Consider the following 26,411-nt stretch of genomic DNA (forward strand, 5'->3'; position numbering starts at 1 on the left):
CTGGACGGGTCGGTAAACTGAACACGGGTGGGGGAATGCGCAACCATTAGTTCTCTTGTTCGACACAGCAAAGCAGCACTATACAATTAACTCTTACAATTCAAATAGAATTTTTGGTAAAATTGGACTTACCTTGAATTCCAAGCAGGCTTTTGTTTGTAAGCGGCCTGTTCCTGAAAAAAAAAAAAATGAGAAAATCATTTTATAATTCAAATTAATTATTTTCCCTCTCTCTCTCCTCATATACAGGGTGAACCATAGGCCTACTGTGTGTAGTACATCTAAAGTGGACTTCAATGACGTATTTGGCCAACTTCATATTTTCCACTGTTCTTGAGTGGCGTCACTTTAAATTCTTTTTTCTAAAATCATTACTTTTTTTTGCAATAAAAATGTTATCACTCAGAAAGTTTTAGTCCGAATTGGATTCTGATGACACGGTTAGAAAGACAGATAAATCTCCTAAAAACTGACACCATTTGAAGCGTAAGTTATTCTCAGTCTTCCTCCAGGATACTGGGAAAATAAAAGTAATCGAAATTTTTGAAGAAAACTCATTAGGCCCTTACGTGATCATTATCAGACCTAGGTGCTGGCACTTTTTATAAACGTTTCCTTGTCTAATGTGGGCTTTCAAACGGTATATCATTTTCCACGATTCTTTTTATCTTCGTATGAGAAATTACGTTTGTTTTACAAGAAAACATGTTCACAAGCACTCAACAGTGTTAGTTTATCAAGTTGTTTAATTCATTGAAAACTCTTTTAGATGGACCAATAGTCAATTTTAATGTAGGCTGTCTTAAAATAAGGAAGTCAAAGGTTCAAATTGCACTTTAAAAAACAAAAAAATTCTGAACTCTCTGAAATATTTGAGAAAATGTTAGGAAATGTTTATGAGTTTTCTTAAAAATTTCGATTACTCTTATTTTTCCAGTATCCAGGAGGAAGATTGAGGCTGTTTGGAGAATAACTTATGCTTCGAAATGGTATCAATTTTTAGAAAATTTATCTGTCTTTCTAACCATGTCATCAGAATCGAATTCGGACTAAAACTTTTTGAGTATTAACATTTTTATTGCAAAAAAGTAAGGATTTTAGAAAAAAAAATTAAAGTGACGCCACTCAAGAACAGTGAAAATTATGAAGTTTGCCAATACGTAATTAAACTCCACTTTAGATGTACTACACACAGTTAGGCCTATGGACAATACTTACTGGTTCACCCTGTATATAAATATATATTTTTGTACACAAAGTGATATTATGCAGGATATATTTTCACACAGAAAATATATCTAGTATGAAAATTAATCATAAAAATTGATTCCCCAACAATTAACATTCCAATAATCTGGAGTGTAAACTCCCCACGCCTTCAATTTCCACAATTTATAAAATTCATTAAATTTAAACAGTTATGTTGAAGGAAAATGACACGTCCCAAACTACCCCTACCCAGAGCGAGTCCATCTAAACCCAATATTCCGTCTTATTATTATTATTACTATTACATAAAAAACCAAATAGAATGGCTCAACGTAAGTTATGTTCAAGCCCAAATAAAATCTTTGTATGCAATTGCACTTTCAATGAGAAAAGGATCAGTAAGTGCAGTGTGCGGTATCATTACAAGTTAAGTAACGAATTAATTGTTCAACCTCTGATGATTATAAAAATATAAAATCAGTCTAGGGGGGAAACCAATAATTGGAACCATTTTTGAAAAAAGAAATTGTAAAAAACTTTAAAATATTTAATTAGAGAGAGAGACTCTCTCTCAAAAAACTGATTGGAAATTATTCAGTTTAGAAAACATTAACATTTAAGGCCTAAAACTTTTCACTTTTAAACAGCACAGAACTATTCAAGGCGTCTAAAATTTATACCTAAAAGAGGGAAACCCACTTGATAAAACTTTTTATTTGCCAATGCGGAGATTTCAGCTCTATTTACGTTGTGAATTCTTTTTGTCAGTCCAGCATACGTTTTGTGTACAGTAAAATCAAATGGTTGCAAATATCAACCATTTATTGGTAGAAATATAATGCTTAAAATAGCCTAAACTATGTTTTAGAAAAATGGTGATTAATGCAAGGAAACTATCTTTACTTTATTTAATTTCTTTTAGATTTCAAAAGAACATGGTTAATTTGAAAAGTATGGAGCTGTCTGTAAAGAAACGAAAACCAATAAAATAAACATTGTATTGTTGAACCAAGAAGCACAGATATTCTGTTTTTAAATAAAATCGACGTTCATACACAATAAAATTTACTGGAAACTTGACATTACAATAAAGAAACGTTTCATTTAAAACTAAGACAAACTGAAGATAGTTCGATGAACCAGCCAAATAGATAGCAAGAAATAAGTGCATAAAAATCCAGGCGTGATTGCCTCTGGCAATTTTAGATTCTCATTTCAATAAGTTTGAATCACTTTACAAAATTAGTGTCAAGGCCCAATTGTATAAGCAGTAAACAGTTTTTATAAAAAAAAGAGAAGATGAAGTAGCAAATTTCAGTATCTAGAGCAATCATTGATTGAGAAATATACTAAGTGAAATATTTTCAAAAAATTTAGCTTAAATCACATTAATCTAGCGCCTTAGCCGCGTTCGAAAAAGTATTTTACATTAACTTTTTACGAACAAAACAATAAAAAGTACCACAACTAAGAATAAAACCTTTATAACTGAGAAACTAAATAGATATAATTATCATTGTAAAAGTACTAGGTAAATACCTAGCTGTTAAGAGTCCTTTTTATTACTGAATAAAAGTAGACCGGCCAAGGCAGAGTGCCAGAAGCAGTTATTACTTAGAAATTATTTAGAAAAACAAGCGGTATTTCACTTCCGATATATCGTCCCTTAATTATTAAGCTTCTCCAGATATGTTGATGCCAAGTGGCACAAAACGAAGAAGGAAATATGTTTCTATTCGCCCAGCATGGAGATCCTAACATCTATTTATCATACTGGATGGACAGGGCACGGCTCTAGAAGAGTCAAGAGTTCTATCGATAAAAAGTTACTATTACGAGTAGTATATTACGTGATTAAGTTGGCTCTAAGCATTCAATCAAAACTGAAGAGTAACCACTCAATATGAAAGATACTGGATGAAACTGTGGACACCTCAAGACTCAGCAATAAGTTAAAGAGCCACTCCTGATTGGGAAAAAGATGTAAACGCTGGAAATGAGTTTTAAAAGGTTAATGAAACCTAAGACGAAAATGAAAAATCCATTCACTGGCACTCACAATCCTAATTGCACCATTGGAAGATCGATTAAGACAAACAGCTCAAAATGTGTATCTTCAATGAAAATAAAGCACAATTGTAATCCTACCATTTACACTGAATAAGAGAATATAAGTTTCTGTTTCAAATTCATTGCATCAAATGAAATGAAACATCATTTTGGTATGCAGATTGTAAAATGTCTAAATTATTAAATTGTCAAAGTTTTTTAAATAACTTACATTATATTCCTTTAATTATTTATAAATTGTTTCTCATTAAACAATTGTGAATTACATTTGGTACCTAAACATTTTAAATTCAAAGGTTACTTTCGGAATAATACCGGCAAATTTGTTCACTCAAAACGTTAACTTATAATGAACTAACTTAATTAATAAAATAATCCATTAATATATTACAGTATTTTGCTTCTTTATTCAGAGGAATCAAAAGAAATCTTTTATTTTAGTGGCGAAGTAAGTAATCCGAGACATCTTAAATCTCACATAAGTGGGAAGGTTATAAGAAAAAAATGGAGGCTGTCCATTCCACATTCTCTAAGGTTATGGTCGGTCAGAAGGTTACTAATAACGATTTACAAAATAAAAAACAAAACGGAATAACATGTACAGTGAATTGAAGTGGTGTTATTATTTACTATTTTGTTTTTAATTATAGAATGTTTTGTGTTTTGCATTCTGTCAAATGTTTGAAATTAGAACAAATAAATTATGCCCTGACGACTAAGGTTATATTTAGGGTAGGTGTACCTTTTTTTTTAAATGAGTTTCAGTTTGTGTTTCTTGTATAAATTTAAACTAATATGTTCAGAATTGGAGTAGAACTACAGTTTTTCATAAAGCTGTAACGTCCAGTAAACCTCTAGCTACAGATGTGCAAACTATTTGTGAGGACAATGTGGGCAGTCGAAGTAGTGATAAACCACTTGAAGCCACCTTGACTTCTTTGCCACAGCAATATCTTATGCTATCCAAGTTTAGACTTACTTGTGAGTAAAGTGTTTTTAATAAATATTCTTATGAAATACTCGGATATGAACATTGTTTTTGCCCCTTATTTTCAGCACTTGTAGTCATGACTAGTCTAGGAGGATACGCAATGGCCCCGGCGCCTTTTGAATTATCCACGTTGCTGTTCTGTTCACTAGGAACTGGACTTCTATCATGTGCCGCGAATGCTGTAAATCAATTCCATGAAGTACCTTTCGATGCCCAAATGGCTCGTACAAGAAACAGACTATTGGTCAGAAGTATACTCACGTGAGTATCAATAATTTATTACCTTATCCATTCCATTTTTGTTTATCAGTAGCAATGGCACTCCCAAAACAAGGGTCAGAACGTAGTGGTTGTGAGATGGAAATTAGGCCCTTGCAGAACCCTTGACTGAATACCTACTAATAAACTATTAATTTAAACAGACCGCTTCACGCCATGGGATTTGCAGCCGTTTGTGCAGTAAGCGGAGCAATGATGCTTTATTTTGGTGTTAATGGTTTAACTTTATCGCTTGGACTAACTAATCTAGTGCTGTACACTTCCGTATATACACCCCTCAAAAGGATAAGCATCGTCAATACTTGGGTTGGATCAGTAGGTAAGTTTATTTTCTTTTTTTTCTTTTTTATTGAAATGTGAAAGTACGTGGAAAACGGAGAAAAATAATAATGAATGCGTGGTTTGATTACAAACGTTAGATAGGTGTAAGTATGGTTTGAACGGGCCTTTCTGTGAAGTGGTGCAATAGAAACCCTACCGAATTGTAAACCTTTACGAATTAGTTTTTACAGAAATTTTAAAATTATTTTGGTTTCAATAATGAGCAAATTATTCTGAGAAGTACAAGCTTTTAGCTACTTTTCCTTAGTCGGGATTAGTTTTAATGAAAATTGCAGAATAATGCATTAACACTTTTGGAAATGTCATTTTCTCTACGCTCGGAGATTTTTAGCAACACTCGACACCTTTTATTTCAGAAGTAACCTTATATTCTAATTCGAACACATTGCGCTTTACCTGTTTTTAAGACAGTGTGCACACATACATTATTTTTAAAACACACTTTTAACCACATTTTGAACTCCGAGAAGCTCAAGAAAATTTCATTAAAAAGATATAAAAAAATTCTAAGTTGAAAAGATAGCAATATTTCGTCTTTCGGAAGGAAAAGAGAAAGTAAAAGTAATGATTTATAAACTAGAGTATTAATGAATTAAAATAATTAATAAACTGAAGAATTAATCAGAAGAAATTTATTAGTAACATATTTATTATGCATATCGTTTTAAGAAATAGTTTAAAATTTGGAAAATGTTCAAAAAAAATCCCTAAGTAACTACAGAATTCTATATGCTTCGGAAGATGACATAATATAAGTCGAAACGTCGAAAGTTGTAATAAAAATACCTAGCTTAGCAGGTAAAAAATATATTAATAAATATTTTTTTTTAAAGTTCAATTTTAATTTGTAAAATTAAAGAAATAATGTTTCGCATTTTTTAGTTGGAGCTTTACCACCAATGATGGGCTGGGCAGGATGTACCGGAAGTTTAGAAGCTGGTGCTTGGATATTAGCTGGCATTTTATACGCTTGGCAATTTCCACATTTCAATGCACTTTCCTGGAATCTTCGTCCAGATTATTCTAGAGCCGGCTATAGAATGATGGCTGTAACTGATCCTGGTGAGAATTTAGTTCTAATATGTGCTAGACTTTATGCCAAAAGCTTTGTTTTTTCTTCTAAATCATTATGGCATTTTTTTTTAGATCTTTGTAGAAGAACAACCCTGCGATATACCGCGGCAATCTTGGCATTATCTTGTGCTGCGCCATTTGCTAATCTTACAAATACTTGGTTTGCCATTGAATCAATTCCTTTGAATGGTTATTTCCTGTACTTAGGTAATTATTTCTTTTACAGTATCTAATATTTTATTTATGATATAAATTCTTCACCAACTTACAGATACTTTCTGGTTCATAAATATAATAAAAATTGAGCACCACGTAGCAAAAGTGTCTTATTTTGTCCCTAGCTAACCAAAGCAAAGCCACTGTACACTGTGTTGTTTTTGATATTTAATTGGTGTTGGCTTATGACTAAGCTAAAATGAAATAGTTGCACCCATCAAGTACCATCTCAAACCTCTATGTTTTATGAAATGTCTTGTGAACTCCGATTTCCGTGATAAAATCAGTATTTAAGAAAATTAGTTGCACCCATCAAGTACCATCTCAAACCTCTGTGTTTTATGAAATGTCTTGTGAACTCCAATTTCCGTGATAAAATCAGTATTTAAGAAAATTATTAATACTTTTTTTGTAAAATTATTGCTGAGGATTTAATGAGTCCCTACAACAAGATGTCCGATGAAAACAATGTAAGGGAAAAAAATGGGAATTCCAAGTAATTTTGTTTTCCATTGGATGCGCCCAGAGTAAATTCAGTAAATTTCAAATATGTAGAACCTCTAAAAATGTCAAATTTCAGGATTCAAAATGCTGATTTTGTCTCTTGCATAGAGTTATTTATTTACCCATTTAAATCTGCGGCAGCAGCGGATAGGGTTCAGCATCCTGGCATACGCCGACGATATTTTGTTGGCAGCAGACTCGGATAAGAATCTCCAGTTTAACATGAAAGTCCTGACAGAGGAGTTGGCAAAAAAGAAAATGAAAATAAATGTAGAGAAATCTAAAACTATGGTAATTGGTGAAAAAGGAAAGAGACTACAGATAAAAGTTAAAGGAACTGTGCTGGAGCAGGTGAAAAATTTCAAGTATCTGGGTGCCCACCTAAATGAAGAAGGAAGAATGGAGGATGAAATAAAAGAAAGAATAGGTGCGGCAGGAAGATTTTTTCACGCAATCAGAAACAGCTTCATAGGGAAGAAGGAAGTCTCTATGCGGGCCAAGGTCACTGTTTACAAAACGGTATTTTTGCCAATCATATCCTACTCAAGTGAATCGTGGACCCTATCAAAAAAAGTTAGAGAGCAAAATCCAAGCGATGGAAATGCGTTATTTAAGGAAGATTTTGGGGAAGACGAGAAGAGATAGGATAAGAAATATAACAGTGAGGAAAGATATAGGTGTAGAACCTTCCATAGACATAATAAAAAGAAACCAACTCCGCTGGTACGGACATCTTATGAGAATGGAGGACAATAGAGTTGCCAAATTAGTATACGAGGCAAGAACAGAAGGGAAAAGACGTCGTGGTCGCCCTAGAAGAACTTGGGAAGAAGAAATACGGGAAAGCCTACAGGAAAAAGGAATAGAATGGCGAAAAGGAAAAGAACTCGCCAGGAACAGGGACGAATGGAAAAGTATATGCAAGACCTCTACACTGTCTAGGCGGTAGAAGAGGACGGATTATGTATGTATGTAAATCTGCGGCAGACCTTGCCTAATACTAAAAACAAAGTGAGGGGATTTAGGATACTTTAGGGACTTCTTTATTCGTAGAGCCTAAAATTTATAAAGGTTTTTTTTGGAACTATTTTAGGTAGGCTCAGGTCAAAAAGGGGTACTTCTATAGGTATTTTCTCACCGCATAGAACTTGAAATCAAGCGAAATGTCAAGGACTTAATAAAACAAACATCCAAATTAGATGGAATTTCTAAATTGATCAAATAATTATACATCTTGTTATTGATTGATTTAATCTTTATTTATTTTTGTTTTAAAATAATCTTGCTCACTCACTGATGGACAGTTTCATGGGATAAATTCCCTTTATTTTATTGTAGTTTACTAAATCTTCAAGAGCATCTTTATTCTCAATAGGCTTGAATAAAGTATCTTTTATAGCATTTACAATTTGAATGTTTTCATTATTCAGTTTTTCCTCTTTTGGCATTTTCTCTTTGTTGAGATCATTTAAATATGATGATGGTGTTCTCAGAGAATTGGAAAGTGCCCATAAATATGAATTTAAATCGTCATTTCTATTAATAAATGCTTTGGATAGATTTTGTGTTGAATAATTGTCTACATGAGATTTAGTTAAGTTATTATGATTTATTTGTTCAATATCCGTTAAATTTCTGCAATAATTTTTTAGCGTATCTTTAATTTTAGCCAATTGATGTTTAAGATCATCATATTCATGTTTACTGCTGTACTTTGATGTTATTGTATCATTTTCATTGTCAGAATAATATTTCTGTTTCTGAATTTCTGAAATAAGTTGTCTAATTGAATGCAATGTTTCTACATCATTTTTTAATGGTAACAATTTTGCATACATATTGAACACTTGTGTTAGGTTTAAGATTTGTACGCTTGGTTCATTTTTTGGTAATTCGTTATTATTTATAGATTTCTTTTTTGTTTTTAAATGGCTTCTAAAATGGGCATGTTTATTAATTTTTTCATCTTTATCATGTTTTATTATTTCAAAATCATTATTAGATTTTAAAATATCTATACTGTCAGTAGTGGCTACATCTTTTATTATATTTGCGAACATATTGTCTAAATTTGACGTCTTATTGGGGGTTTCCTCGTCTGCGTCGTAATCTTTAACATTTTTATTATCTATTTCGTTTGTTGGTAAAATTTTGTCATATTTTATTGCTGCTTTTCTTTTTTCTGCTTTTTGGTTTTTATTCTCTTTGAACAAATTAAATTTATTATATTCATTAGTATTGTCTAATGTTGTTTGACTATATAGATTTTTATTATAAAAACGATTTTTTAAGAAACATTTCATTAAATCCTCCTGATTTAAATATTTTAATGGTTCATTTTTCCAATTTTCTAGTTTTAAAGTAGTGGATACTTTTGCTTTATCTCCAAATTTGTCTTCTTTTTTTAAAATATCTTTTAAATTATGCAACCAAGAATTGTTATTTTTAGTGTTAGCGGTATAATTTTCATCATTTTGTAATAAAGTTTCTGAAAATAAGAGATTATTCTTTAATTTTTTTGGATTTAATAAATTTTGTTTTGGCCTATTTTTTGTTATAATTTCTTGTATCAGTGTTTAACTCATTTTTTTGTTTCTAATATTAGGCTTAATTATTGGGTTCCAAATATTTTAAAAAAAGGTTAAATTGTGGTACAGAACTATGTACCTCGTCTAATATAGGATATTTGAATGATTTAGTTAAATTATAATTATGTTCAAACAATGTTTTCAAGGATGGCTCTATAGTTAATATAGGCTTATCAACTTGACTATCTTTGACAGTTGTTAAAATTTCCTTTGAACATTTATAATGTGATGATGCGTTTATTTTATTTTGTTCACGTCTTTTCATTGTAGTATGTTTCGGCAAGATGATAATGGAATTGTAAGACGATTGTAGAATTTGTGATCTTATTGCTGGTAATCTACAATTCGTTATTGCTGATTGTACCTCTTTGGTGGCTACATGACTTGGTGGTTGTTTATCTTCTATAACCTCATCATTATCATTCCCTTCTTGTCCTGCGTACTCTTCTTCTTCTTCTATTTTTCTATATTTAGCGCTTTCATTAATAATAATTACTGGTTTTAAAAAACGATACAAACCAACCGTATCAATTTGTTCACTATTTTTTGAAAGTAATGTCAACGGTGTTGTAGTGAAATTCTTCATTGTTTTCTTTGGTTTATTTTGCATTAGATCATTTCCATAAGTTCTGCTCCTATCATTTCCAGTGGTAGTTGAATATAAAGAAGCTTTCACTGGTTTACATCCGTCCAGTTCATTCAAATTCAATTGTTTCCTACGATCACTTAATTCGAAGTAATTAACTGCAGAATTTTTTAGTTCATTCTTATGTCTAGTTTCTCTCATTTGTTCATTTTTTATTGTTGTATCGCCTGTAAAAATATAAAATATACTCCCTGCATTTTTTTTTGTTTTAAAATTTTGAAAAACAATAAATATAATCACTTATAAATGTTCGGTTAAAATGTTTTTAACAACTGTCATTGGAGTTTCAGAAATTAAATTATAATTTACACATAAAGCAGTAATAATAATATTAATAAAAAATAGAATCTATCCTACCACAGTGGATGATTGTTACAATCAAAATATAGCACAAAATATTTTTACTTTTCCTTCCGATCATGTTTTCTTTCTTTTCTTTGCCCACGTGCTTTAGTTTTTTCCACCCCCAGTAAATAGCAATAATAATACACAATCAATATTTTAAATTCTCAAATCACTATCTCTGCTAACTACATTAATAATAAATTCCTACATGTTTAAAGTTACAACGGTTTACTAAAATTCCTTACATGTGTAAACCTAGTTAGTTACTTTAGTAACAGATTTTGCTTTGCAGATGTTATTAACCTATCTCATAGTGAACACTCACACACGACTTGCTGTATCTCTCATTGAAAATATTGAATTTCACTAAATTTTCTTTTCGGATTTTACCCAAATCGAGTTGTTATACTAACTGATTAGATCTGTGATGAAGTGATTGATTTCACTTTCAGATTATTCGAAATCAGTTCATTCTCGATGTTTAAATAAAGTATTTTTTATGTAACAGCCGTTGGTTAATTTATATAAGTATACTTTCAACATTTTTTTAAAGAGATCAATATGTATGTTGATATTAAATAATAGTAATTTTTTTTTTTTTTTTTTTTTTTCCTGCCGGCGCATGGCCATTAGCGCCCAAATAATAGTAATTATAACTCCTTTTTTTCTATTGATTTACAGCTTGGAAATTTTACAAAGAATCGGACAGTGCGAATTCTAGAAAATTGTTTCGATTTTCATTGATTCATTTACCGGCGCTGATGCTTTTGATGATGATTAATAAAAAATCACTTACGTAAGTATTATTTAGTAAGATTTAAGTTTTCTTATTTAAATTAAAATAATTATGTGAGATTACTCTTGGCAATGCCATGATTATCTTCTAGATATAATCAATGTCATGATTATCTTCTAGTTTTAATCAATGCCATGATTATCTTCTAGATGTAATCATCAATTCCATGATTATCTTCTAGATATAATCAATGCCATGATTATCTTCTAGTTGTAATCAATGCCATGATTAACTTCTAGATATAATCATCAATGCCGTGATTATCTTCTAGTTGTAATCAATGCCGTGATTATCTTCTAGTTGTAATCAATGCCATGATTAACTTCTAGATATAATCATCAATACCATGATTATCTTCTAGTTGTAATCAATGCCGTGATTATCTTCTATATATAATCATCAATGCCATGATTATCTTCTTGGCAAAAAGTCTGGGGTACTGTACAAGGCGGAGGTTTAGTGGCGGGCTGAGATAAGATTCGCTGCTAGTGTAGGATATTATTTGCAACTCGCTTTTATTTTAGATTGGAAAACATCTATCGTAAGATGATTTTAAGGTTGCAATCTCAGGTCTTTTTCTGCGTGAAAGACTTTCCTCCCCTTTTAAATTCATTTTCACCTTTCAAACTCCAGTTGGATCTCTAGCTCTAGGCATTTTGGATACACCTTTAAATAAGACCCACAGTAAGTTTTGCGAGGGAGGGAACAAAACATTTGATGATCATATGAAAAAATATGATGCCTTTTTGATCGAAAAGAGGTTAGGTCCCAAATCTTCGATCAGAACTGATTAAAGCTAGGAATGTCTTACGATGGCTCAAGCCTGGGTCTAGACTAGGTTTTGAATATGAGGCTTTAGCAGTTTAGGTACCTTTACCCTGAACCCCGACACGGACAAATAATGATAATCACAACAGCATTACGGGGCCAGTGTCCTTAATGAATACCTAAACTAGACATTCTTTTTTAATGTGTACCCTTTTTTTCCCCCCAGGGAAGAAGAGAATAAATCTACTGAAGAAGCAGGAATTAACGATGAAAACGTATAGTCGTTCGATTACACACACATACATGCCAAGTTACTAGAAATGTATATAGTGTAGTATAAATACAGCATAGATTTGTTTTTGTAGTGATTTCACGTAAAAATGAATGCTCTAAAATAATTACTAATTTTAATATTGAACAATCGTTATATAAGTACAATATTTTGTTTTGTTTTTGATATTAATAGACATAACTTCTATTGTGTTCCAGAAGTTGTGAAAGCCTTTTGACAGAGAATCATATACGAGCTAATGTACTTAAAAAAAAAAAAAAAAAAAAGCAAATATTGAACTTCTAGTCAGTCTATGCCTGCCCAATTTAGAGCCAAGCAAAATCCAATTAGTCATTAAAAGATAAGGAATAATTTAGTAAATTTGTTTTCTCTGCCTATTTTAAACATTTTGACTACAAATCTATGAATGTATGTAATAGAATGTTTATGTAATCAGTACATAAAGTTTTTTTCTTTTCTAAATATATGTACTCCATGGGAAGAATGGTCATACTGTTTTAAATGTTATTTTAAGTCAGATTTAACTGAAGAGATTCAGATAGAAAGGAAAAAAGTTAAGAAAATAAACCATTGATTATTGGAGAAACACCACGTAATCTCAAAGATCTGCAATTTTTCAAGTTTTTATTTTTATAGTTATTTTCAGTTGACTTAGAATTTTTACTCGATATTTTATAACTAAAATTTCATAACAGAAGTTATCGTGGATTTAGTGTCTTAGAACTCTAGTAATACCGGAGAAGCGTATAAAAATCACTTATTGTTTGCAAAATAAAGGTACTATTCACTTTATTCTCATCAAAATTCTATAATTCTGTTCTCTTTCTAATAAATCTGACGTTTAAACCCTTCACTGCATAAATTTTTGGTTTTGTTTTTATAAAAAATGTCCGTACAATTTGTAATTTGTACAATTTATATGTAAGGTAAGAACCTATAATGAAATCATCATATTACTGGAGTACAAACCTACCCAAAAAACTTAAGACTTAAGAATGACTTAACTTTGCAATAATAATTTAAACATTCACTGCTTTGTAAACGTATAAAGCATTGCTCACTGAATTTTTGATCATTTCCTTATCTTTTCGAGCTTATTTATAATATTTTTAGTCATTAACATGTTTGAGGCTAATTATTTTAATTTTTAAAGTGCCAAGACGTCATAAAAATGTTCAAATTTTTCATTTACATTTTATGTTATATACTGTTCATTGTTATGTAATTTGTAATTAAAGTCTTTTAATTTTAGGCAACAGGATAATAGTATTTTATTTTGTGACTAATGTATATATTAGTTTATTATTGGGATTAGTAATTTTAGTTATTAAGGTTGAGAATAATATTTGGATTGTGATATTTCAAAAGTAAATAAAATATTTTTGTGAAGCACACCTTTTTTGGGGTTAAATGTTTCAACCTGAATTACAATTCCATTAATTGTATTGAAAAATTAGTTTAATGAGATTAGATTTTTGATTATTTTTCAATTATACTGCGGGGCAAAAAAATGACTATTTTAGGGGAACGTTTTCCTGTGAATTATTTAACTACTTTACTTATTTTTACAACAAAATTACATGTAATAAGAAATGAATTAGGGATTTAATAAATCCTAGACATGGATATAAAACCAAAATATTAAAGAGAAAACATTCCTCAGCATCCAGAAAGAAGAAAGTACATTTACTCATTTCTGTAATAAATTTTTTATTGAATTTTTTTGGCCAAGCTTTCGACCTATGAATTTTGGACATCTTCAGGGTTTATGCTATTATTCTGTTACAATTTGAAAAATTAATTGTTTATAGCAAAAGCCCTGAAGATGACGTAGTCTTTTAGTCGAAATCTTGGCCAAAAATAAACAAATTATGACTGAAATCTAAACAATATTCTTATTTGGATTAATGAAACAGTTACCAAAAACGATGAACTATTCCTCAGGATTATATTCAAAACCTTATCGGATCGATCGATGTCACATCTTAGGCAAGCAATGATAAAACACACAAGTTTGGAATCACTTACGCCTTATAAATATTGTAAAACTTTAAATTTTTTTAGGGATTACTAGAAATTACTATTTTTGTTGTGGCTATTTTATCCACTTTCAGACCATCAAATTCCTAATTTCTTTCATATTACATGTAATTTTATAGTAAAAATAAGATAACGATGTTAATGAGCAATTCATAATATGGTTCTTTTAATCTGTTGCGAAAGTTCACACGACTTTTTTCTTAATGTAATTTCATAATTACAACATTACAACATCTTACCAACATTACATACAGTTTCTAAAACCGAATATAACATTGAAATGACACCTTACCCTAAGAATTATCCAAAAAACGATTTTTTCTTGTAAGATGATGAAAGTAAAAACTTGAAATTGATGTGTAAGTATTGTATGCACGAAGTTTATTAAATCTTGAGAGTCATTCCCTCCCTCCTAAACCCTTAATCCAATATTCCTAGAGAAATACTTCAAAAGTTATAGATAAACATAAATACGATTTGTGTACCAAGTTAAATTTGGATGCGTACACAATGCAAAACAAAAACTCGGTGAAATAAATTTGAGAAAACCCCTTTTTGGTACTCCGGGGCCCTTTGAGACGCATATTTCGAGGGAAAACTTACAACCGCAATTATAATGCTTTTCAAAAAAACATTTGACTAATGTGTCGTCTAAAGAGTAACCATGGATGAACAGCGTTAACAATATTTGCCTAGAATATGAGGGGAGAAAATCAGTGTTAAGCGAAGCATACGTTGCGGTTGATTCAGTGTTACTATTCTCGTGGAATTCAAAAATTATATCTACCACAGAAATATAATATTCTATAAAATACGCCCACTGATCCAACCAGAAATTTTTTTTAAAATGATTAGCATAAAATATTCTATTAATTTTATGAATCGATTGTTTGAAAATATGCAGTGTTCACATCAAGAAAATTGCTTATAAAAACAATCCCCAGGTAGGGCTCATTAATTCTTATTTACAGAAACCTTACAAATAGGCAACCATATTGTTTCTACTATATTTAATTGAATGACGCGGTGTAATAGTTACATATTTTACTTAAATCATAAGTGTATTCAAGTGGCGGATAATTTTTGTAAAGTTGAATAGATCTTTATGGTGTCACAAGTGTTCTTTAGTATCAATGTAAAAGGAGAAAAAATCATTGATTGGTTTACTAAAAAAAGTGTTCGTTGTACAATGTTGAGGGAATTAAGTCAGCACGTTTTACTTCATAAAAAAAAATAATAAAATAAAATTAATATAATTTTTAATATAATTGGGCAAGAAGTTAAAATTATTTTCTCTGCTAATTTATAATGATAAATAATCAAGACTTTCTCTTGAATATAATTCGTAAGTTTCCAAATATAATCTTTTTTTTAACTTCGAATTCAAGCACAATTGTTGTATAATATTATATAGTTTATAAAACTGAACCCCACAGTTAGGCAAAATTTGATTGAAATCATTTGAAAAATATAAATATTTCAAATAACAGTTAACTCAGAACTTATAGTGAGAGGCGCAAACATAAGTGAAGCCGGAATCTGTACACTGATTAATTTGCTTAAGGCAATGCGATAACAATTTCCAAATGGTTCGTTATTTCAAATAAAGCAATAGCAAAACCGTACTTTTCAAATAACTTTTCCGTCAAAATTTGTTTTGAGATGATGCTTTACCCTTAACTGAACATTTTATGACTGCCTTAGGACGAATTTTCAACAACTCAGCTTTTTCAGTTGTAGATTTGCATGTACGCAATGTGTATTTAAAAACTTTAATGGAGATTTATAAATTCGGAATTTTCGTTAGTAACTTTTTTATTTTTCTTGTATTTTTCAATCTTATTTAATGCACGTTAATTTACATGCACCCATCTCTCCCCAAATATTTGGATTGCATTAATTAGTTTAAATTAATGATCTAACAATAATAAGTTGTAAGTCTAAAACTAGGAATCCCTTAAACGAGCAAGACAATAATTATTAAAATGTTTTCCTACCTTTCATCCTCAGGAAGATTAGCAGCAGCCTTGATGAAGAAAATATTTGATTTGCACAATCACTATACACTCACTAAACTGCACGCACATACCTGTAAGAAGAAATAAATTTTTCAAAAAGAATTTAACAGCAATTCTATCCAGAGTAACTTGATGTTTCAAGAACTACATAATTTAGAAACGAGACTGAAAGAAAATGAGTTATCAAGTAAGTGTTTTTAAGAAATTAACATTTAGAATTTGAAATTTTAGTTAATACCTTTGTATTTTCTAAAACATTTAACCATTTAAAAAAAAAATTAATTGCCTAAGTTGGAAGAAACATAATTATAAATAAAATTGCAATCAAGTTACCTTTAAGAATGTGCCTTTAAAATGGAAAAAAGTTTCATAAAAGTTTTTTATTAATCATCTAAAATGATAAAAATTATGAAAAGGATTTGTTCTTAAATGCTTGACCAAAGTAGTTTTAATAAATGAATCTCAAGTTCACTAAAAAAGAGCCAACACATTACCATATTTTGTATTATTATTATTTGTTAACTTGGCTTTAATATAATTAAGCAGAAAATACCGAATAGGAAGCTAAGGCTGTTACCTTTATTTTTTGGATGACCATTCTTTATTGGATACTTATTCTAACAGTTCAACTTTGTCATCTTTATATCCATCAGTAATTGTTTTCAAATCATTAAAAGTAATAATTTAGCCAAGAAGTAACCCTTGTCTAATGTTAGTTTTGTTGATTTGAAATTGTAAATTACCAAATAAAATGCTATAATTTTTAACTTTATCGACGGCCATTTGTAATGGAGAAATCGAGTAGTTCAGATTTTCATAGTTTAATTTTAAAAGTAATCCATAAAGTTGTAACAATTGCTTAGTTTATTACCCAAACAATAATGTAAACTAATTCTATGGCAAATGTAAATCAAATATTTTGAAATTTCCTTAAAATTAATAGTAGTAAAAAAGAAAGCTTACGAAATTGACCGCACATCGATAGTTGAACATTCTTGACAAACTGACTGGACAAGATGGAGGCTTATTAGCAAACTTGATCGTTACGTTTTTTAAATATGATTTAAATAGCATAATTATATATATGTTTCAATATTTATTCTTGTATATGTTTCCATAATTAATTATTAAAATAAATATTATCTAATTTGTTAATTATATTTTATTTTCTATGGTTTTAAAGACGTAATGATTGTACTGTCAAGAAAATCACTGATGTGGCGTAAAAAGTTTTACTGTAATTAGTTGCAATTTAAAATATTGTAACCACCTAATAAAAGAATTTATGTTTCTATATTTTTGTATTGTTTTTATCGCTTTCTTTTTTTTTTATATGTAAACAGAATTATTCAAGAAAGTATTCAGAGTTTATCACTCTTTTCTTATAAGAATATTTGGTACATACAGTGTTCATTTATTACTATAGAACCTAAACTTAGAATTAACATTACCTTAAATAAGTAATCCTTGATTAATTAGAATAAAAAACAGCAACCATAAACAATAAGAATAATAAAATAATCAGAATAACAAATTTATTGTAAACTAAGTTCAAAAATTAAGTTTTTTTATTTTTTAGTACAATTAATCGCCACAAGAGTGCAGGAGCTACTTAAAAAGAACTTATAGATCAAAAATCACTAAATTAGAAAACTGTACTAGACTAATGAAGCTAATATGTATATAAATAAATACAAAACGTAGAACTATGACTTAAATCATAGATTTTTATTATTTTTCCCTGCAAAAGTTATTAGCTTATACGTTCAAATAATTTATGTGAGCTGAAGATCATTGTATGTTAGCTAGCAATTATTCCTCAATTCTTTATTACCCTGTTTTTGAAGTTTTTTTCTCCTAATTCAAACCACCCAATATCATTATTTCAGCACTACCATTATATGACGAAAACTACATTAATTTAAAGTACATTTTGGCCAAAATTTCCCAAATTTTCAACCACTTTTATCACAGTAGCAACCATTTATGCTGCCTAAATTAACAGAAAACCACCTATTTCTCGCAATGATGGGTTGTTCTATATTTAAAAGAAAGAAGTAAATACGTTAAGAAATACAGGAATTTGTTCTCTAACTTTACTTTAATGTTTTTAAAAGTAACAGCAAAATACATTTGGAAAAAGTGGAATTATTACCTAATTTCCTAGTAAAGCAGCCAAATCTGCGTTTGATATTTAATATTAAGGCCAATTATAGATAGTACACGTTAGGTCGAACTATATTGAAAAATAAGAAGTAAAAACCATTGAAAAAAAGTAGAAATAAGACTCCTAATTTCATAGGAATTCTACTGTTTCTTCATTTCGTAGTTAGTAATAAGGGCAATGAGAGATTCTACATGTTGGGTCGATCTAATTTGAAAATGAAGAAGTAAAAACAATTAGAAAAAGTCGAAATAGTTTCTTAATTTCAGTAGATATCTTCATTTCCTGAATTTGATAGTTAATAATAAGAGAAATGCTAGATTGTATACGTTAGATCGATTAATTGCCCTTAATATTAACAACCAAATGCAGAAACAGCAGTAATGAGGTGAAAATAGGGGATTATTTCTACTTTTTCCAGTAGTTTTTACTTCTCGTTTTTCAAAATAGATCGACCCAAGATGTACAATCTAGCATTGCCCTTAATATTAACTATCAAATGCAGAAACAGCAGCCAACTATTGAAATTAGGTGACTATTTCTACTTTTTCTGATTGTTTTTACTTCTTATTCTTCAAAATAGATCGACCCAAGATGTATAATCTAGCATTGACCTTAATATTAACTATCAAATGCAGAAACAGCTGCATTCCAGTGAAATTAGGAAACTATTTCTACTCATTCCATTGGTTTTTACTTCTTGTTTTTCAAAATAGATCGACCTAACGTGTACAATCTAGCATTTCCCATAATATTAACTACCAAATGCAGAAACAGCTGCATTCAAGTGAACTTAGAGGACTATCCAAACTTTCTGATGATTTTTTACTTCTTATTCTTCAAAGTAGATACCCAAGATGTATAATCTAGCATTGCCCTTAATTTTAACTACCAAATGCAGAAACTGCAGCCAACTATTGAACATAGGTGACTATTTCTACTTTTTCTGATGGTTTTTACTTCTTATTGTTCAAAATAGATCGACCTACGATGTACAATCTAGCATTGACCTTAATATTAACTACCAAATGCAGAAACAGCATCCAACTATTGAAATTAGGTGACTATTTCTACTTTATCCACTAGTTTTTACTTCTTATTCTTCAAAATAGATCGACCTAAGATGTACAATCTAGCATTGACCTTAATAACTACCAAATGCAGAAACAGCAGTAATAAGTCGAAAATAGGGGACTATTTCTACTTTTTCCAGTAGTTTTTGCTTCTTGTTTCTCAAAATAGATCGACCTAAGATATACAATCTAGCATTGCCTTTAATCTTAACCATCAATTGCAGAAGCAGCTGCATTCAAGTGAACTTAGGGGACAATTATCACTTTATCTGATGGTTTTTACTTCTTATTTTTCAAAGTAGATCGAACTAACGTGTACAATCTAGCATTGCCCTTAATATTAACCATCAATTGCAGAAGCAACTGCATTCAAGTGAACTTAGGGGACTATTATCTCTTTTTCTGATGGTTTTTACTTCTTATTCTTTAAAATAGATCGACCTAAGATGTACAATATAGCATTCCCTGAAATATTAACTGCCAAATGCAGAAACAGCATCCAACTATGGAAATTAGGTGACTATTTCTACTTTTCCATCAGTTTTTACTTTTTGTTTCTCAAAATATTCGACCCAAGATGTATAATCTAGCATTGACCTTAATATTAACTACCAAATGCAGAAACAGCTGCATTCCAGTGAAATTAGGAAATTATTTCTACTTTTTCTGATGGTTCTTACTTCTTATTCTTCAAAATAGATCGACCCAAGATGTACAATCTAGTATTGAGCTTAATATTAACTACCAAATGCAGAAACAGCAGCCAGCTATTGAAATTAGGTGACTATTTCTACTTTTTCCACTAGTTTTTACTTCTTATTCTTCAAAGTAGATCGACCTAAGATGTATAATCTAGCATTGCCCTTAATTTTAACTACCAAATGCAGAAACTGCAGCCAACTATTGAACATAGGTGACTATTTCTACTTTTTCTGATGGTTTTTACTTCTTATTGTTCAAAATAGATCGACCTACGATGTACAATCTAGCATTGACCTTAATATTAACTACCAAATGCAGAAACAGCATCCAACTATTGAAATTAGGTGACTATTTCTACTTTATCCACTAGTTTTTACTTCTTATTCTTCAAAATAGATCGACCCATGATGTACAATCTAGCATTGCCCTTAATTTTAACTACCAAATGCAGAAACAGCTGCATTCCAGTGAAATTAGGAAACTATTTCTACTCATTCCATTGGTTTTTACTTCTTGTTTTTCAAAATAGATCGACCAAACATGTACATTCTAGCATTGACCTTAATATTAACTATCAAATGCAGAAACAGCTGCATTCCAGTGAAATTAGGAAACTATTTCTACTCATTCCATTGGTTTTTACTTCTTGTTTTTCAAAATAGATCGACCTAACGTGTACAATCTAGCATTCCCCATAATATTAACTACCAAATGCAGAAACAGCTGCATTCAAGTGAACTTAGAGGACTATCCAAACTTTCTGATGATTTTTTACTTCTTATTCTTCAAAGTAGATCGACCTAAGATGTATAATCTAGCATTGCCCTTAATTTTAACTACCAAATGCAGAAACTGCAGCCAACTATTGAACATAGGTGACTATTTCTACTTTTTCTGATGGTTTTTACTTCTTATTGTTCAAAATAGATCGACCTACGATGTACAATCTAGCATTGACCTTAATATTAACTACCAAATGCAGAAACAGCATCCAACTATTGAAATTAGGTGACTATTTCTACTTTATCCACTAGTTTTTACTTCTTATTCTTCAAAATAGATCGACCTAAGATGTACAATCTAGCATTGACCTTAATAACTACCAAATGCAGAAACAGCAGTAATAAGTCGAAAATAGGGGACTATTTCTACTTTTTCCAGTAGTTTTTGCTTCTTGTTTCTCAAAATAGATCGACCTAAGATATACAATCTAGCATTGCCTTTAATCTTAACCATCAATTGCAGAAGCAGCTGCATTCAAGTGAACTTAGGGGACAATTATCACTTTATCTGATGGTTTTTACTTCTTATTTTTCAAAGTAGATCGAACTAACGTGTACAATCTAGCATTGCCCTTAATATTAACCATCAATTGCAGAAGCAACTGCATTCAAGTGAACTTAGGGGACTATTATCTCTTTTTCTGATGGTTTTTACTTCTTATTCTTTAAAATAGATCGACCTAAGATGTACAATATAGCATTCCCTGAAATATTAACTGCCAAATGCAGAAACAGCATCCAACTATGGAAATTAGGTGACTATTTCTACTTTTCCATCAGTTTTTACTTTTTGTTTCTCAAAATATTCGACCCAAGATGTATAATCTAGCATTGACCTTAATATTAACTACCAAATGCAGAAACAGCTGCATTCCAGTGAAATTAGGAAATTATTTCTACTTTTTCTGATGGTTCTTACTTCTTATTCTTCAAAATAGATCGACCCAAGATGTACAATCTAGTATTGAGCTTAATATTAACTACCAAATGCAGAAACAGCAGCCAGCTATTGAAATTAGGTGACTATTTCTACTTTTTCCACTAGTTTTTACTTCTTATTCTTCAAAGTAGATCGACCTAAGATGTATAATCTAGCATTGCCCTTAATTTTAACTACCAAATGCAGAAACTGCAGCCAACTATTGAACATAGGTGACTATTTCTACTTTTTCTGATGGTTTTTACTTCTTATTGTTCAAAATAGATCGACCTACGATGTACAATCTAGCATTGACCTTAATATTAACTACCAAATGCAGAAACAGCATCCAACTATTGAAATTAGGTGACTATTTCTACTTTATCCACTAGTTTTTACTTCTTATTCTTCAAAATAGATCGACCCATGATGTACAATCTAGCGTTGCCCTTAATTTTAACTACCAAATGCAGAAACAGCATCCAACTATTGAAATTAGGTGACTATTTCTACTTTTTCCACTAGTTTTTACTTCTTGTTTTTCAAATAGATCGACCCAGGATGTACAATCTAGCATTGCCCTTAATTTTAACTACCAAATGCAGAAACAGCTGCATTCCAGTGAAATTAGGAAACTATTTCTACTCATTCCATTGGTTTTTACTTCTTGTTTTTCAAAATAGATCGACCAAACATGTACATTCTAGCATTGACCTTAATATTAACTATCAAATGCAGAAACAGCTGCATTCCAGTGAAATTAGGAAACTATTTCTACTCATTCCATTGGTTTTTACTTCTTGTTTTTCAAAATAGATCGACCTAACGTGTACAATCTAGCATTCCCCATAATATTAACTACCAAATGCAGAAACAGCTGCATTCAAGTGAACTTAGAGGACTATCCAAACTTTCTGATGATTTTTTACTTCTTATTCTTCAAAGTAGATCGACCTAAGATGTATAATCTAGCATTGCCCTTAATTTTAACTACCAAATGCAGAAACTGCAGCCAACTATTGAACATAGGTGACTATTTCTACTTTTTCTGATGGTTTTTACTTCTTATTGTTCAAAATAGATCGACCTACGATGTACAATCTAGCATTGACCTTAATATTAACTACCAAATGCAGAAACAGCATCCAACTATTGAAATTAGGTGACTATTTCTACTTTATCCACTAGTTTTTACTTCTTATTCTTCAAAATAGATCGACCTAAGATGTACAATCTAGCATTGACCTTAATAACTACCAAATGCAGAAACAGCAGTAATAAGTCGAAAATAGGGGACTATTTCTACTTTTTCCAGTAGTTTTTGCTTCTTGTTTCTCAAAATAGATCGACCTAAGATATACAATCTAGCATTGCCTTTAATCTTAACCATCAATTGCAGAAGCAGCTGCATTCAAGTGAACTTAGGGGACAATTATCACTTTATCTGATGGTTTTTACTTCTTATTTTTCAAAGTAGATCGAACTAACGTGTACAATCTAGCATTGCCCTTAATATTAACCATCAATTGCAGAAGCAACTGCATTCAAGTGAACTTAGGGGACTATTATCTCTTTTTCTGATAGTTTTTACTTCTTATTCTTTAAAATAGATCGACCTAAGATGTACAATATAGCATTCCCTGAAATATTAACTGCCAAATGCAGAAACAGCATCCAACTATGGAAATTAGGTGACTATTTCTACTTTTCCATCAGTTTTTACTTTTTGTTTCTCAAAATATTCGACCCAAGATGTATAATCTAGCATTGACCTTAATATTAACTACCAAATGCAGAAACAGCTGCATTCCAGTGAAATTAGGAAATTATTTCTACTTTTTCTGATGGTTCTTACTTCTTATTCTTCAAAATAGATCGACCCAAGATGTACAATCTAGTATTGAGTTTAATATTAACTACCAAATGCAGAAACAGCAGCCAGCTATTGAAATTAGGTGACTATTTCTACTTTTTCCACTAGTTTTTACTTCTTGTTTCTCAAAATAGATCGACCCAAGATGTACAATCTGGCATTGCCCTTAATATTAACTACCAAATGCAGAAACAGCAGCCAGCTATTAAAATTAGGTGACTATTTCTACTTTTTCCACTAGTTTTTACTTCTTGTTTCTCAAAATAGATCGACCCAAGATGTACAATCTAGTATTGAGCTTAATATTAACTACCAAATGCAGAAACAGCAGCCAGCAATTGAAATTAGGTGACTATTTCTACTTTTTCCACTAGTTTTTACTTCTTGTTTCTCAAAATAGATCGACCCAAGATGTACAATCTAGCGTTGCCCTTAATTTTAACTACCAAATGCAGAAACAGCATCCAACTATTGAAATTAGGTGACTATTTCTACTTTTTCCATTGGTATTTACTTCTTATTTTTCAAAGTAGATCGAACTAACGTGTACAATCTAGCATTGCCCTTAATATTAACCATCAATTGCAGAAGCAGCAGCATTCAAGTGAACTTAGGGGACTATTATCACTTTTGCTGATGGTTCTTACTTCTTATTCTTCAAAATAGATCGACCTAAGATGTACAATCTAGTATTGAGCTTAATATTAACTACCAAATGCAGAAACAGCATCCAACTATTGAAATTAGGTGACTATTTCTACTTTTTCCATTGGTATTTACTTCTTATTTTTCAAAGTAGATCGAACTAACGTGTACAATCTAGCATTGACCTTAATATTAACTACCAAATGCAGAAACAGCATCCAACTATTGAAATTAGGTGACTATTTCTACTTTATCCACTAGTTTTTACTTCTTATTCTTCAAAATAGATCGACCTAAGATGTACAATCTAGCATTGACCTTAATAACTACCAAATGCAGAAACAGGAGTAATAAGTCGAAAATAGGGGACTATTTCTACTTTTTCCAGTAGTTTTTGCTTCTTGTTTCTCAAAACAGATCGACCTAAGATATACAATCTAGCATTGCCTTTAATCTTAACCATCAATTGCAGAAGCAGCTGCATTCAAGTGAACTTAGGGGACTATTATCACTTTATCTGATGGTTTTTACTTCTTATTTTTCAAAGTAGATCGAACTAACGTGTACAATCCAGCATTGCCCTTAATATTAACCATCAATTGCAGAAGCAACTGCATTCAAGTGAACTTAGGGGACTATTATCTCTTTTTCTGATGGTTTTTACTTCTTATTCTTTAAAATAGATCGACCTAAGATGTACAATATAGCATTCCCTGAAATATTAACTGCCAAATGCAGAAACAGCATCCAACTATGGAAATTAGGTGACTATTTCTACTTTTTCCATCGGTTTTTACTTTTTGTTTCTCAAAATATTCGACCCAAGATGTATAATCTAGCATTGACCTTAATATTAACTACCAAATCCAGAAACATCTGCATTCAGTGTAATTAGGTGACTATTTCTACTTTTTCCACTAGTTTTTACTTCTTGTTTTTCAAATAGATCGACCCAGGATGTACAATCTAGCATTGCCCTTAATTTTAACTACCAAATGCAGAAACAGCTGCATTCCAGTGAAATTAGGAAACTATTTCTACTCATTCCATTGGTTTTTACTTCTTGTTTTTCAAAATAGATCGACCAAACATGTACATTCTAGCATTGACCTTAATATTAACTATCAAATGCAGAAACAGCTGCATTCCAGTGAAATTAGGAAACTATTTCTACTTTTTCCACTAGTTTTTACTTCTTGTTTCTCAAAATAGATCGACCCAAGATGTACAATCTGGCATTGCCCTTAATATTAACTACCAAATGCAGAAACAGCAGCCAGCTATTAAAATTAGGTGACTATTTCTACTTTTTCCACTAGTTTTTACTTCTTGTTTCTCAAAATAGATCGACCCAAGATGTACAATCTAGTATTGAGCTTAATATTAACTACCAAATGCAGAAACAGCAGCCAGCAATTGAAATTAGGTGACTATTTCTACTTTTTCCACTAGTTTTTACTTCTTGTTTCTCAAAATAGATCGACCCAAGATGTACAATCTAGCGTTGCCCTTAATTTTAACTACCAAATGCAGAAACAGCATCCAACTATTGAAATTAGGTGACTATTTCTACTTTTTCCATTGGTATTTACTTCTTATTTTTCAAAGTAGATCGAACTAACGTGTACAATCTAGCATTGCCCTTAATATTAACCATCAATTGCAGAAGCAGCAGCATTCAAGTGAACTTAGGGGACTATTATCACTTTTGCTGATGGTTCTTACTTCTTATTCTTCAAAATAGATCGACCTAAGATGTACAATCTAGTATTGAGCTTAATATTAACTACCAAATGCAGAAACAGCATCCAACTATTGAAATTAGGTGACTATTTCTACTTTTTCCATTGGTATTTACTTCTTATTTTTCAAAGTAGATCGAACTAACGTGTACAATCTAGCATTGACCTTAATATTAACTACCAAATGCAGAAACAGCATCCAACTATTGAAATTAGGTGACTATTTCTACTTTATCCACTAGTTTTTACTTCTTATTCTTCAAAATAGATCGACCTAAGATGTACAATCTAGCATTGACCTTAATAACTACCAAATGCAGAAACAGGAGTAAT

The 26,411-nt window shown here is 30.7% G+C and overlaps 2 protein-coding genes and 1 long non-coding RNA gene across 5 annotated transcripts; 2 read left to right on the top strand and 1 right to left on the bottom strand.

The window, feature by feature from the left end:
* Positions 1-3,771: 3,771 nt before the first annotated feature.
* Positions 3,772-12,391, top strand: Cox10 (Cytochrome c oxidase assembly factor 10). 2 transcript variants are annotated; one of them, XM_074127887.1, is made up of 9 exons: positions 3,772-4,011; positions 4,083-4,260; positions 4,336-4,531; positions 4,693-4,868; positions 5,774-5,953; positions 6,038-6,172; positions 10,946-11,060; positions 12,055-12,150; positions 12,318-12,391. In XM_074127887.1, the coding sequence occupies exons 1-8, from the start codon at positions 3,931-3,933 to the stop codon at positions 12,107-12,109; spliced, it is 1,116 nt and encodes a 371-aa protein (XP_073983988.1). In that variant the 5' UTR covers positions 3,772-3,930; the 3' UTR covers positions 12,110-12,150; positions 12,318-12,391. The 2 variants fall into 2 exon arrangements, with proteins under 2 accessions (XP_073983988.1, XP_073983986.1); XM_074127885.1 differs by having other exon boundaries at positions 12,055-12,391.
* LOC141454076 (uncharacterized) lies at positions 7,934-10,517 on the bottom strand. 2 transcript variants are annotated; one of them, XM_074127883.1, is made up of 2 exons: positions 10,277-10,517; positions 7,934-9,173 (listed from the first exon to the last, which is right to left on the bottom strand). In XM_074127883.1, exons 1-2 carry the CDS (start codon positions 10,338-10,340, stop codon positions 7,972-7,974), a joined length of 1,266 nt encoding a protein of 421 aa, XP_073983984.1. In that variant the 5' UTR covers positions 10,341-10,517; the 3' UTR covers positions 7,934-7,971. The 2 variants fall into 2 exon arrangements, with proteins under 2 accessions (XP_073983984.1, XP_073983985.1); XM_074127884.1 differs by lacking the exon at positions 7,934-9,173 and adding an exon at positions 9,180-10,086.
* A 2,334-nt stretch (positions 12,392-14,725) lies between the features above and the next one.
* On the top strand, positions 14,726-17,896 carry LOC141454086 (uncharacterized). Its single transcript, XR_012458391.1, has 2 exons — positions 14,726-15,505; positions 16,171-17,896. It is a non-coding gene; the product is annotated as an uncharacterized lncRNA (long non-coding RNA).
* Positions 17,897-26,411: the final 8,515 nt, after the last annotated feature.

The sequence above is a fragment of the Rhodnius prolixus genome, unplaced genomic scaffold (assembly GCF_049639745.1).
Source record: "Rhodnius prolixus isolate KJV_2025 unplaced genomic scaffold, Rpr scaffold_9, whole genome shotgun sequence".
NCBI lineage: Eukaryota > Metazoa > Arthropoda > Insecta > Hemiptera > Reduviidae > Rhodnius > Rhodnius prolixus.

Coding starts and splice junctions, on each gene's coding strand:
- Cox10 (XM_074127885.1), top strand. CDS start 3,931: ATGTTTTGTGTTTTGCATTCTGTCAAATGTTTGAAATTAGAACAAATA. Junction 4,532..4,692: donor TTGGTCAGAAGTATACTCAC/GTGAGTATCAAT, acceptor TAATTTAAACAG/ACCGCTTCACGCCATGGGAT. Junction 5,954..6,037: donor GATGGCTGTAACTGATCCTG/GTGAGAATTTAG, acceptor ATTTTTTTTTAG/ATCTTTGTAGAAGAACAACC.
- LOC141454076 (XM_074127883.1), bottom strand. CDS start 10,340: ATGATCGGAAGGAAAAGTAAAAATATTTTGTGCTATATTTTGATTGTA. Junction 9,174..10,276: donor TGTAACAATCATCCACTGTG/GTAGGATAGATT, acceptor TCTTATTTTCAG/AAACTTTATTACAAAATGAT.